Source organism: Acyrthosiphon pisum, chromosome A1, assembly GCF_005508785.2.
Source record: "Acyrthosiphon pisum isolate AL4f chromosome A1, pea_aphid_22Mar2018_4r6ur, whole genome shotgun sequence".
NCBI classification, from domain to species: Eukaryota; Metazoa; Arthropoda; class Insecta; order Hemiptera; family Aphididae; genus Acyrthosiphon; species Acyrthosiphon pisum.
This window is the reverse complement of record NC_042494.1, coordinates 125,651,203-125,664,402: the sequence shown is the minus strand read 5'-3', so window position 1 is coordinate 125,664,402 and position 13,200 is coordinate 125,651,203. Positions and strand designations below refer to the sequence as shown.

Genomic DNA, 13,200 nt, shown 5'->3' with positions numbered 1-13,200 from the left:
TCCGTGGTGCGGTAATTGTTAATTACCTCGTCGAACATTGTGCGCAGACCTTTATAATAGCTATATATTATTACGGTGTATAATACGTCCCTTGCATATAGAGCTGTTTATTCATCGCGATCCGGTTGCGAGAACACGCTCTGCGACGAAAGAAAGCTGTGTAAAATGTAATATATTATTTTATTTGTACATTACCCAGCTATAATATTATATGAATGCATTATCGAATCTCTGTCTAATAACATTATGATATTCTTAGGAAATTGTATTATCTCTGTTATATTTTTAACACGGAATGCCGGATTGTTTGATTATTTGAAATCATATACACTATAATTATAGGTATTATGATTTAAGAAGTTCCACTCTCCGTGCTCTTAATACTTTTAAAATTTACAACTTTGTTATTTGTTGTTAATTTGATTGCTAAATTCCGGTGTGAAAATGTATACAATATGTATGTTTTTGGAGGTCAATATATTGTGTTAACTGATTATAAAACCACATTCATCTATACCTATACTCGATCTAGATAACTGTACATTTATAACCAAGGCTGGGCATTAACGAGTTAAAAAGTTAAAGTTAAGTTAATAAGTTAATTTTATATTAACTTTTTAACTTAACTAGTTAATTTTGGCTTTTCATTAACTTAACTGTTAACTTACTAAATTTCTTTTTTAACTAACGTGAAATTAACGAGTTAATTTTTCATTTCAAGAATTAAGTTAAGTTAATTTATTTTGTTTTAAATTTTATCATATTTCACTACCTACTTCAGTATATTTCATTTCCATATCAAAAAATATTTACCGTGAATTGAACTCAAGTGAATGTGTTTAATAAATTCCAATTTATTTAGTATAGGGATGGCATCAATATTTAAGGAATATGCATTAAAACAGTATTTTGTTAAATTATTAAGTAAGTACCTATATTAACTCAAATAATAACGGTCAAAAGTATAAGTTACAATTTTACAATAGGTACTGATGTATGTTTCAATATTTTAAATCGACCGTAATCATAAACAAAAAACCAAAATGATTATCATTGTTATAATACAAAGCGAATAACGTTAAACTGGCATATTTTATACTGCATAAGCATGTACAGTGATAAAAATAAATATTTTTATTACTGCATAGAATTGTAATATCTAGAAGAGCACGTAACAGCAAATTAAAATAAAAACAATAATAATATACGAAATATTTTTTTTTACGAGTAATCAATATTTTTTTCCAGTTGATAAAATTAAGAAAAAACTTCAATTATACTCTTTTTTTAACGTTTCAAAGCTTTATTGTGATATTATATCGATATTTGACAACAAACTCCTTGAATTTTCTGAAAATGATAACGATAGAAATACTTATATATAGGCTATATCGCATAATTTTGACACGATTGACTCGTACGTAAGCTATTTATTATAAGTAGGTACTAATTATAGCTACGTACACATATTAATGTGGTATGTGCGATAGTATCAATTATAGTTGTCCGGTATAAGTAGTATAACTTACTATATAGTAATGACTTCTGATTTTTGAGTGTTAAAATTTTTTAACTTGAAAATTAATTGCAATTTTTCCTGACCTTGAAATATTTTGTGAAAGATATTATTTTTTGTATTTTCATTGGAGCTACAATTAATGTACATTGTCAGTTAAAGGTACCTACAAATGAATTTTGATAAAATAAGGACGTACGGAACTTATATAAATATAAATATGATTAAAATGGTTTGTGTAACTATGTAATATTATATTATAGGAATAAGTATAATAATATAACTGTAATTGGTATTTACATATAGTTGTGTCAATGTTACAGTGTGTATATATAGACATAGATACCTACTTAATAGACATAAACACATAATAATATGTCAAAAATGTAGAAATTACAAAAGATTTAAGAAAAAACAATTTATTTGATGATTTTTATGTTTTATATAAAAACTGAACTACTTGATGAAATACAATTATGCAGAAAAGTGAAAAGTAAGCAGTGAAATAGAACACCATTAACAAATATCTATAAATTATGTTAATATCAGAACATTCAGAACTAGTAATATATTTTAATATTGATATAATATCTGCTTACAGCAATTATTTCAAAAATATTATTCATATCACACACATAGGTACATAATGTTTATATTCCCAATGATGCTCAATAAAGACATATTTTAGTTTTACGTTTTTATATTATTATTTTATTTTTAACCAAAATGAATTAATATTTCATTGAAATTTATTTCTCGATGTATACTGTAGTTGTAGTATACCTACTGTATAGTACATTATGCATACCATCAATCATTACAATACATTCGTACACCATATCGTTTGTAAATCATTTATTATAATAATAATTTACACATATTACGATATCAGTGTAATAACACGAATCCACGTTGAACTCTTTCTCGTGCGACGACTGCACCAGTGGTACATTAAATACCGTGACGATGGGTGTGACGGTAGCGATAGATGGACAAATTGCCGGTTATTGACGCACGCCGCACGTGTCCGGCACGCGCGCAGTATCAGTTACGCATCCACCGACGTCCCTTTAATTTTTTAACATAATATATTAATACAATTTATAACGTCATAGCATAACGTATATATCGCCTCGCAGCCCACTGGTACCATAATTGGGAAGCCGAAACGCGTTTGACGTTTTCAAGTTATCGGATTCGTGTCCAAAAACGGTTTAGGTTTTTAAAAAATATAAATGTTTACAACGAAAATAACAGTTGTATTATACATATTATTATAAAATATAAAACTCATACCCGAGAGTTAAAAAATAAGAGCCTCAAAGGATTGACGGTATGGACATCGGATGTCAGAATCACAGAATAAATTAAAATGTATTATTAGTTTATTATATATTTAATTTATTGTGATGTGTCAGTAGAATTTCGGCGTCATAGAACGGAAAGTATATCGAAAACCTGTCAACGGTGACAACTCATCATATTTTAAAATTTGTTCAACAAAACATAATATTATGGCATCACTTTGTTATTTAACGGTACATCAGTTATCATTCAATAGGTACTCAATTATTGTTTTACACTACTATGGTATATTGGTATGCGTTGTACAATCGGAATTTTAGCAATAACCGGTAACCGATAAAAGACGGTTTATACCGAAAACCCATCAACCTTATATTAAACCGTTTATTGTAAAAAAATTATAATATGTTTCCAAACTAAAACATTAAAATGTAAATATGAAAGTGTTGTATTTTAATTTTATCTTAACTCTTAGGTGGCTTCCAATGTCCAGCACATGTCATGACAGTTTATGCAAATTTCGATATAACCGTTTAGATAGTGGTTAATTTGTTTATTAATGAATGACTGCCGAGCGTAGCCAAGCCAAACGTTTTTTAATATGGTACCCCCATTATATTTGTGCAGTACCTATAAATTAGAATATTTTTATAATTGTATACGTTTTGAATAGTACTCACCAAAGATTTATACAATAAAATAATATGCTTCAACGCATCAGTAAAACGACAGAATTAATGAATTATAATATTACCTATAATATTATTGTGCGAACGATATCATTATGATACCATACCACCTATAATATTATTATGTACGTGTATGATGTACCTACATTGAGTAGGCATACCGAAATGAACGTGCCGTGCAGCGTTTGTTATTGTTTCACCTGACCTAAACAATAGCGAAGGTACGCAGGTTTTTTTTTTTAATGACTATTCGAGTGCTTGAGAATTATAATATATAACTACACCGTTGTAATAAAATAGACTGCTCTACGACGTGTAACATACTTTTATTATTCAAAAGTTACAATTACTCAAAATATATAATATTATAATAATTATTATTTTAATCCTAATTAATATATATTTATAATTATACTGAGATAAGTTGTATAATTTTTTGGGTACCTATAGTGTAGTTCACTATTTCTACTATTTTGATATGTCGGAATCTAATTCTTCTTATAATTAATGTTTAAAAAATTAAATAACTTCTTAATAAATGATAGGTTGAAAAATTTAAAATTACTAAGCCTATGGTAATACGTAGGTACTTATACGTTATCTGTTAAGTATTACAAAAATTACTTTTAGTATGAAATAAGTAAATGAAAAATGTATTAATTGTTTATAGATTATCAATTCAGACAACTACCTAACTATCCTAATTTCTTATAATTAAATTATGTTTTATGACATAATTTATCCAATGTTTTAGTTAAGATATTTTCTGTTAACCGAGATTTTGAACGGAAGTCCCTTACAAAATCCCTAAAGAGTCATGAAAATGGAATGTCATATTTACTACGTAAAAAATAGTTATTTTTTTATGCGGTAAACTCATGTCTGATCACAGCTTGAACGAACCCTGGGGACCAATCGTTTATTTCAAAGCAGAGCCCAATGTATTCATCATCCCCTTTCAGGCTCCAGCAACTATTTTAGTTATTTTTACTGTATTTGCTTTTAGTGTAATCAAAAATCAGTTATTTTGCTTATGCTTTACGTATGTAGGTACATACAGTAATTTATTGTGCGTGTAAAAAGGTTATACAGTTTATAATCAATACTTACCAAAGTTATAATAATTGGTCTATATTATTATTTATTTTCATCCCATTTAAAATAAATTATATATTTAATATTTTAATATTTATGTATATCAATAATTAAAGCACCTAAGCAAACACCGGATCACACAATGTATTTATATATGTATATGCAATGAATAACATAAGTAGGACAGTCCCGTGGAGCACTGTAGTCTTTAAATTTAAAATCTTTAAAACATTGTGCTGAGTGTAGTAAAATAAAATTTTTTATCATAGTTAAATTTATTAGCATTTGATAAAATATCTTGAAGAATCTTATCTTGCTATTTTCTCAAAAAATACTGTTCGATTTAAAAGACTACCTCTTTGATTAACTGTAACCGGTTTTTAATTTTTAGAAAAGCTGCACTTGTTGATCTTTTTTCAACCAAAATTCCAATGTATTTCTAAAAAAAAAACAATGGTTGTAAAATATAGATCCCCATTGTAATATTGAGAATCTAAAATAAATATATGATAATATTGTCATAACATGTAACTGACGGAATACTATGCTAGTAAATTAAGTATACGTTCTGTCATTAGAATCTTAATTGTTTTTCGTATAGTAGGTATATACTGGAATACTGTTAACATATTTCATGTTAGGGAAAGTAAAATATGTTTTATTATTGGATAATGGTTACAAAAAATATCAATTGTAAACCCATTATTACCCATATACCTATAATATATTAATTTATATTAAATTAGTTTAGGTATTATCAGTGGTGTATTGGTACGGGTACGCGGGTATACGCCGTATACCCATCAGAAGATTTTCGATTTTCGGCGTATACCCAAGGTAAAATCTTATTTTACGGGTATACGCTTCCAAAATAACCAGAAAACCAAATAAGATTTAAAATTTATTTAATAATTCATATAGGAAAAAAACGTTATTCGTTATTATATGTATTAATGAATTACTTATCAATTGAGGTATGTATTGAATATAAGTTATATAACAATATGCGTCGTGTTTAATGTATTTTAAGACTTTAAGTTCAATTTAGTAAACCCAATATTGAATACAAAAAATCTATGTGGAAAATTCTATAGATTGTACCTATAATAATAATGTTATTATTATTTTAATTTTTTTGACATTAGTTGATTTTGTTTTATTTTCTATTGTTACATTATAAAAAAATTAATAAAATAATGTTAAAAACTATGTACTAATTGAACTGCAATAACGATATATAATATATACGATGATATAATTTGATCGTTTAGGTTACGTACATATTTTATTGGTGCGTATACCCATAAATATATTTACCAATACACCACTGGGTATTATTAACTAAAGTAAATATTATAATTTAATTAATATAGCTATTAGCCATATGGTAACACCTACCACCTTACTTACCTCTGAAAATGTTGAAAATGAAAACTGACAAATTTATATTACCTATAATATATTATGAGGCATTTATAACAAGTAAGACTGTAAGAGTTGATTATCATCGTTGAAATGTAGTCAAAGCTAATAATTTCTAATTTCAAATAAACCAATGAAACTTATTTGGCAAAAAAATCACACAGCGTATTTTTATCAAATAATAAACATAATAATATTTGTAACAAATACGCGGTCGATAGCATTTGTGCAATCAGTTTTTTAACGAACTTTTTTTTAGAACGTGAAATTATGGACAACAACGTAAAAATGTTTTCAGTATAAAATCCAAACACCGCGCAAAATTCCACATACAACCGTACATTGTCTGTTCGCTTTCTTCAGGGCTGTTTCAAAATGAACTCATTAATAACAGCCGTGGCTGTGCTAGCCGCAACAGTGACTTTCTCAGTCGTCGAGGTAAGTGACATTATACATCAATATTATAATTATTTCAATAAGAAACGTACTAAATCAATATACTCATATACAAACAACTATTTTATAGTGTTTCTAGTGTTTCTCGATTTATGGGTCGTGAATTTTTTTTATCTGTCATAAACGCGTATAATAAGGTAAAAACATTAAATTATATAATTACACTAAAAACCTATACTAGGGGGTCGTCCAGTGTAAGGGGAGCACGGATCACTTTTTTCCAGGCCTCATTTTAGGTCAATTTTTAGAGGCCCCCTAAAAAACTACAGATGGAATTGCCCATTAGTCAGTTAATAATACCTATTTATGATTAATTTTCTTTGCTAAAATCTTTTTGATTTTGTTTCCGTAAATATTAATTAAATTCTAATATTAATTTTCCTCTAGTCCCGAAAAACTTTTACACTTCTGTGGGCTCGTCGTTTGTCAGCAGTGGTTAGAGCATTTTCATTTATTTTTTTCTTCCCGTCCTGCAGGCTACACCCGTTAACTCGTACAGAAATCCATCACCGACATGTGGCACCGTGGAACCATTTTGTGGTACAGTCGATCAGGACTCCGACGAAGGGTGCACTTGCAGTGGTTCATGGCAACCGCGTTGTTGCTGTCCGAATCCGCAAAACTGTCCTCATCCGCGTCGCTACAATCTGCAGTCGTGCAGACCACAACAACCGACGACATGCTCTCTCCCGTCTTGCCCCGCCCCCCCTATAGCAACGACACCTATGCCCTACCAGACCATCCAGTACTCCCCGTGGTCGAGCACGTCCTGCCCAGACCTCCCTTGCTCGGCCCCACGTCCTTGCCCATGCCACTGCAATGCACCTGTAGCAGTTCCAGCCGGTCCACTGTCTTGCGCCCCGCAGCAACTGCCCTGTCCGTCCTGTGCACCTCAGCAGCAGTCGTCTTGTCCATGCGCTGAGCCACCCTTGTCGGTTAACTTCCCTTCTAACTTCGCCAATGAGTACGTGTCGTCATCTACCCCATGCCTCTCGCCCCCTCAACGACCGATGCTACCGAAATTCATACCCGTCGCGCTGAAACCACTGTCGTTGAACATCCACCGGCCGTCGGCTCTGTGCCGTCCTGGATTAGGGGTATATGGTGGCCCAGCCCCATCGCTATTTCCATCGTTGGGGTGTGACACTCCGTCACCCTACGAGTTTTATAATTACAAATAAAAAATAAAAAATATAATATAATATCAGTATACTACAATAATAATATAATGTATAATAAGTAACCTACCTATACATAATTTATTATATTATACGTCTCTCTATATTATAATACAATTTGAATATTTTTTTGTCCACTACAAATGTATATTTCTGCGATTACTTAAAATATATATAACGAAAATAAATTAATTTAATTCCAATTCGGTAGTTTTTATTTTTTGTCTTCTTATTATTATTGATTATTTGTAAAAAAAATGCCTTAGGCTTTTATAACTATAAAATATAAAGATAATCAATTATTATTAATATATGTAACAGTAAAATATTTTATGAAGCATATTATTGTGAGAAGAATATTTTATTTCATTTGATCCTTATTCATAAACTATATTGTGGTATAGACAATAATTCATATAAAAAATATAATAGTAAAAAATACTTTCCAACAGACATTCAATCGTTCAACTTTCAGTACAACTTTAAAGATCTTTTTTATGTATAGAATATAAAACACTTTTTTTTGGGACCACAGAATAGTAAAAAAAAATTAATCATGCTTAGTTTTATGACGAAGTTTAATTTACTATAACTGTGAATTGATACCTTGGAAGTTTGTATAGTATCATATATTCATAGTTTGATTGTGTGTTCTTACGATTATTTTATCTACTGTTTAGATATTATGATAAATGAGTAACAGTTTGATAAAAAGTAATTTGTTTTATCATCATATTAATAAGTGTATTGACCAAGAGCGTGATTTAATAATTAACAAATTGTTAACAGTTTTTAGTATATACCTAAACCTTAAAAAAATGTTTGCATCACTCGTTTCAGTGAAATTAAAATACAATATGGTCCGAAGATTTAGAACTGTAGCGGCTCTAGCTATGCTTGAAATGATAACGAAAGTAAGAAATATCATTAAAATAAATTAACTAATAATAAAAATGGTTTACAAACCTCAATTAATATTAGTATTAGACAGTATTAGACAACCAAAAAAACCATGGTTTTAGATTTGAATATCTTTATGTAACAACGGGATTTTTATTGTAAAAATAATAAATTTCAATCTCTGTTAGAGGTCTCTCTGTTTTTATTAGTAATTTATTTAAAAACAATTGAAAATTGTTCAAATTGTATATGTTTTACAGAAAAACTAGTCAGTCAAATTGATTTGAATTTGTCAACATTAGCAACGGGGCTATTAGAACGAATCAACTGAAATTAGATAAAAGCAATATTACTATATATGTTAATTGTTACAAGTCTAATATTTGCTCAATGAAACTGAACTGTTCATTGGTATGATTTCGTAATTCTATGAACATTAAATACGCCCACCATAAATATTATAATATGGATAACTGGACTTCTATTAGCATTTGAATGCGACTCCGGACGACTAACTTGTGTTCCACACTCGTAATTATACATTTCATTATGCATTCAACGACATGAAACAATTATCAGTATGATAGTTTAAATCATTTGGACTATACGTTTTCATAATATTATGTTCATAAATCATAAGCCAGCTTAAAATACACTCATATATTATTAGTACTTATAGTTTTTAATAATAATGTTATTAAAACAATATGTACCTAACTGAACAAATATTATAAATTATAATAATTGATAATTAATAGCTTATGTAAATACTTATTTATTGTTTCATTAGTTATATAACGTTTGGTAGGTATTGAAAAATCAATTTATAGCATACTATAACAATTGTTTTGACAAGTAGAAATAAATAAAAACTAGGATTAATTCATTATATTCTAATATTCTGGTTAAATCTTGTTCTTATGATTATAATTTTAAGTAATTTCAGACACACTATTGGTTAGTATGTTGGCATCAAAAAGCTTTTGTGTGTTTTATATATTTTCGATAATATTTACCTACCTACTGGCTACTGTAACTAATTATTTTATTAGTTTAAAAACATTTATTAACACATTGCTTAGAAGTTTTAATTCCAGTTTGGTCTAAGCCGGGGTTATATAATATATTTTAGTACATATACATAGGTAATCTAACACATATAACACATAATATTAAAAACCGAAAATACCAATCACTTATAAGTCGTTACACAGTTTCATTGTTATTGAAATATTCAAATATGGTATTTTTATTACCACCCGCCAACCGGGACCCTTGAACAAGTTGACCACAATCGATGTCATACAGTTCTAAAATTCGCTACTTACTTGTATATGTTTGTTAGTTTTACGTGACTAACTCGATCCACTGCAGTACCACTTAATCCAACTATTGAACTAAAAATTACCTTATAGTGGACCCCAAAGAGGGTTATGAAATGTAAGTTGACTAAGTAGTGACTGTTTCGCGAAATCGTAAATCATACCATGCCGATGACCTGTGGTTCACTTGCTAAATAGTACTTCATATCTTCATCAATATATTTAATTGAAAAAATAAGTTAATTTCACACTTTTCCTTTTGGTACTACTGATTATTAAGTATATTAAAAAACAATCCGTTGTAATGTAGAATGCGATGAAAATAACTAGTATGAGAGGACGTGTGCAGTTTTCCCAATTCCTCTTGTTGAACAACTCATGATAATTATATCGTAGTTTATATATGACTGTATCACTATTATTATTAATCACGTATTGCATATGTGTCCGAGCAAATTATTACGAGCGTAATGTTTTTTGTGGCCCGCAGTACTCGCAAAGATGGTAAAACGAACAAAATATAAATAATGTGATGCTCAAGAAGATAATAATATTTGAATATCATATTGACGCATTTGTCGTTACCACATAATATTATGACAGAGCGTCGGGCAGTAAAAGAGATGTTATTTTGCATTGAATGCGATTAAAGAACACATTTGAATTAAAAACGGAGCAATATCGTCGTGTATTATAAAATATACATACATATAAGACTGCTGCAATATAATGTGTACACACACACACACATATATATACCATAATATTATATATAGTATTGTAACAACAAAACAACAGCAACAACAACAATAATAATAATAACAACTAATATTATATTATACTTCTCCTCCTCGTATAATAATAATATCGTCTGCCGCCGACACGGCCAGCCAGTATAATAATAATAAATAATAATACATAATAATATGTATAATATAAAGTCGGCTGCTTCTCGTCATTCCCGTTCCCGTCCGACCGCGATTTAAACGGATGACGATAACAATAACGATTTCGTCTCTCTCACTCTCTGCGAGCATACCCACACACCCACACAGATTGGTGTAATATCATATCGAAATACGCGTCCGAGCGGTATATAATGTAAGTATATAGAAAGCTCGTCGACCCGACGCGAACAGAAGGAACGGCGACAATATGATGGCCAGGCGCCCGTCTGCCGACCGCTATCGTTGTTCCGCGTATGTATACACACCCACACACCCACACGCACACCCATTTTACACCCTTATAATCCCTGTGCGCGCGCGCCGGTGTGTTGTAAACCGATTACCGCCGCCGCAGCACATACGACAGACGCGACGACGACGGAGAGACGCTACACCTAATATAATAATAATAATAATAATAATAATGTCATATAATATGTAAACGCAATATAATTATTACGGTGATGTGACGATATGGTCACCGTAACTTTTATCCGTCGGGCTCACAGTCATATATTATGCATATCATATAATGAATAAGAATTTATATTATGCATTATTATTATACAGGGTTATTCAAAATTAATCAACCGACGTGCCTTGAACCTAGATCACCTGATCGTGCGCGACTACTCCTTTTTTGCGAATATGTTAAAGATACACAGTGCATACAATCGACCGCAGTGGAGCAATGTTCTGGGAAAGTGTAGAGCTAGTTGTTATTGAGAATTCTCGATGATCGAGTGGGATAATTCCCATATTATATTTTGTGTAAACATCTAGATATTAATAATAATAAGAATATCCTAGTTCCTAGATATGAGTCTAGATAATAATATAGTCATGTCATATAAACACGTATAAACATATTCCGACAATCTGTCGAAATTTACAATATTTGATAATTTGTTTTTAGAAAAAAAATAAAACAAAATTGAATGCATTATAGAATATACTTAATTATAAATTGTTATAAATATTGAAAAAGTTCATGGGGGGATCTATCCCCCTCACCCCCCCCCCACCGTTGGACCGCCACTGTATTAAATGTATACTTGTATGACGTATATCAATTAACTCTATACCAATAATATACAACTATTATTATTATTATTTGAAATCGGATGAATCATTTTGAATAACCCTGTACGGATAATATTATATTGCACGAAGTGGCGACGGAGGCGATGACTGCGCCGCATCCGTTTGCCCTTACGTACATCCGGTCTAAATAACGTGTAAGCGCGTGGCGGTGGTGTTAATGCGATGGAAGGATAATAATAATAATATTGTTATTATATTATATAATATTATAATAACGAACGCGGCTGGGTGGCGGGGAAGAGCAGATTTTCGTATTCATTTTATGGTCGGCCGAACGGACTTTAAGCCAGCGACCGTATATTATATAACGTAGGCACCGTATATTTCGTACGTATAGAAGAGGAAATCCGAGGGATGATAAAAAAAAAAAAAGCATCAATTTATTGGTTTGCCTTACTAATTTAGCTGTTTATAGGTAGGTACCTTGAAATTTTAACTAAAGTAATACTACTGCCTACTATAACTGCAGAATATATTATAATATGATTACTAAATCAAATTGAAATTGTGCAAGTCTTCGAAGTACTTATACGATTTACAATTTATTTTAGTTACTTATTGTACAGAAAATTCAACTGCCGCTCGGAATTTAAATTGTTGTATGCGATTTTTGGATAAACTTCTAAAAGTTATTGTATCTGAGCAAACAATTTATTCAAATGCTAATCCCAGGGAAATCCACAAGACGAAAACACATTGTATTAGCGTAACTCAAATGTAAATGTAACTCTGGTTAAAAGTTATTCGAAACTATAAAATGGTAAGCACTATATAGTATAATAATACCACGCACTCCATATAGTCAAATCAAACTATAGTCGTAATAGTAACTTTCAGGAGAAATTAAACGACCATAGTTTAATAGGAAGTTACTAACAAATGTAACTTTTTTCTAACTTATGTACCAGTTATAAATATTAAAATACAGTTGTTGTGCATAAACTAACCCCGAATAAAGCACATAACAGCCAAACATAAATAAAACACGGACGGTAGAAAATATTTTGGATGATGTTCATATTTTATTGGAAATATATTTTTATTTTTAGATTCTGAGTGGAACGATGAATGTATTGATTTTACAATGATGTGTGTTTTTTTTTTTTTTTTTAATTTTTAATTTTTTTTTGTGTCTGTCATCACCTATTTAGGGACAGTAAAAGTGCTTGGATTTTCTTCAACAGTACCTTTTCTGATAGGGAAAGTGAATCTAGTTGGTACTTTGGGGAGGGTCAAAAGTAAAATTTTTCTAATAGGTTTTCAAAA

The 13,200-nt window shown here is 30.1% G+C and overlaps 1 protein-coding gene across 2 annotated transcripts; it reads left to right on the top strand.

Annotated features, from left to right (window-relative positions):
* Positions 1–6,339: 6,339 nt before the first annotated feature.
* On the top strand, positions 6,340–7,864 carry LOC100574109 (keratinocyte proline-rich protein-like). 2 transcript variants are annotated; one of them, XM_016800872.2, is made up of 3 exons: positions 6,340–6,465; positions 6,554–6,620; positions 6,960–7,864. In XM_016800872.2, the coding sequence occupies exons 2-3, from the start codon at positions 6,576–6,578 to the stop codon at positions 7,662–7,664; spliced, it is 750 nt and encodes a 249-aa protein (XP_016656361.1). In that variant the 5' UTR covers positions 6,340–6,465; positions 6,554–6,575; the 3' UTR covers positions 7,665–7,864. The 2 variants fall into 2 exon arrangements, with proteins under 2 accessions (XP_016656361.1, XP_003240183.1); XM_003240135.4 differs by lacking the exon at positions 6,554–6,620 and having other exon boundaries at positions 6,341–6,465.
* Positions 7,865–13,200: the final 5,336 nt, after the last annotated feature.

Coding starts and splice junctions, on each gene's coding strand:
- LOC100574109 (XM_003240135.4), top strand. CDS start 6,403: ATGAACTCATTAATAACAGCCGTGGCTGTGCTAGCCGCAACAGTGACT. Junction 6,466..6,959: donor TGACTTTCTCAGTCGTCGAG/GTAAGTGACATT, acceptor CCCGTCCTGCAG/GCTACACCCGTTAACTCGTA.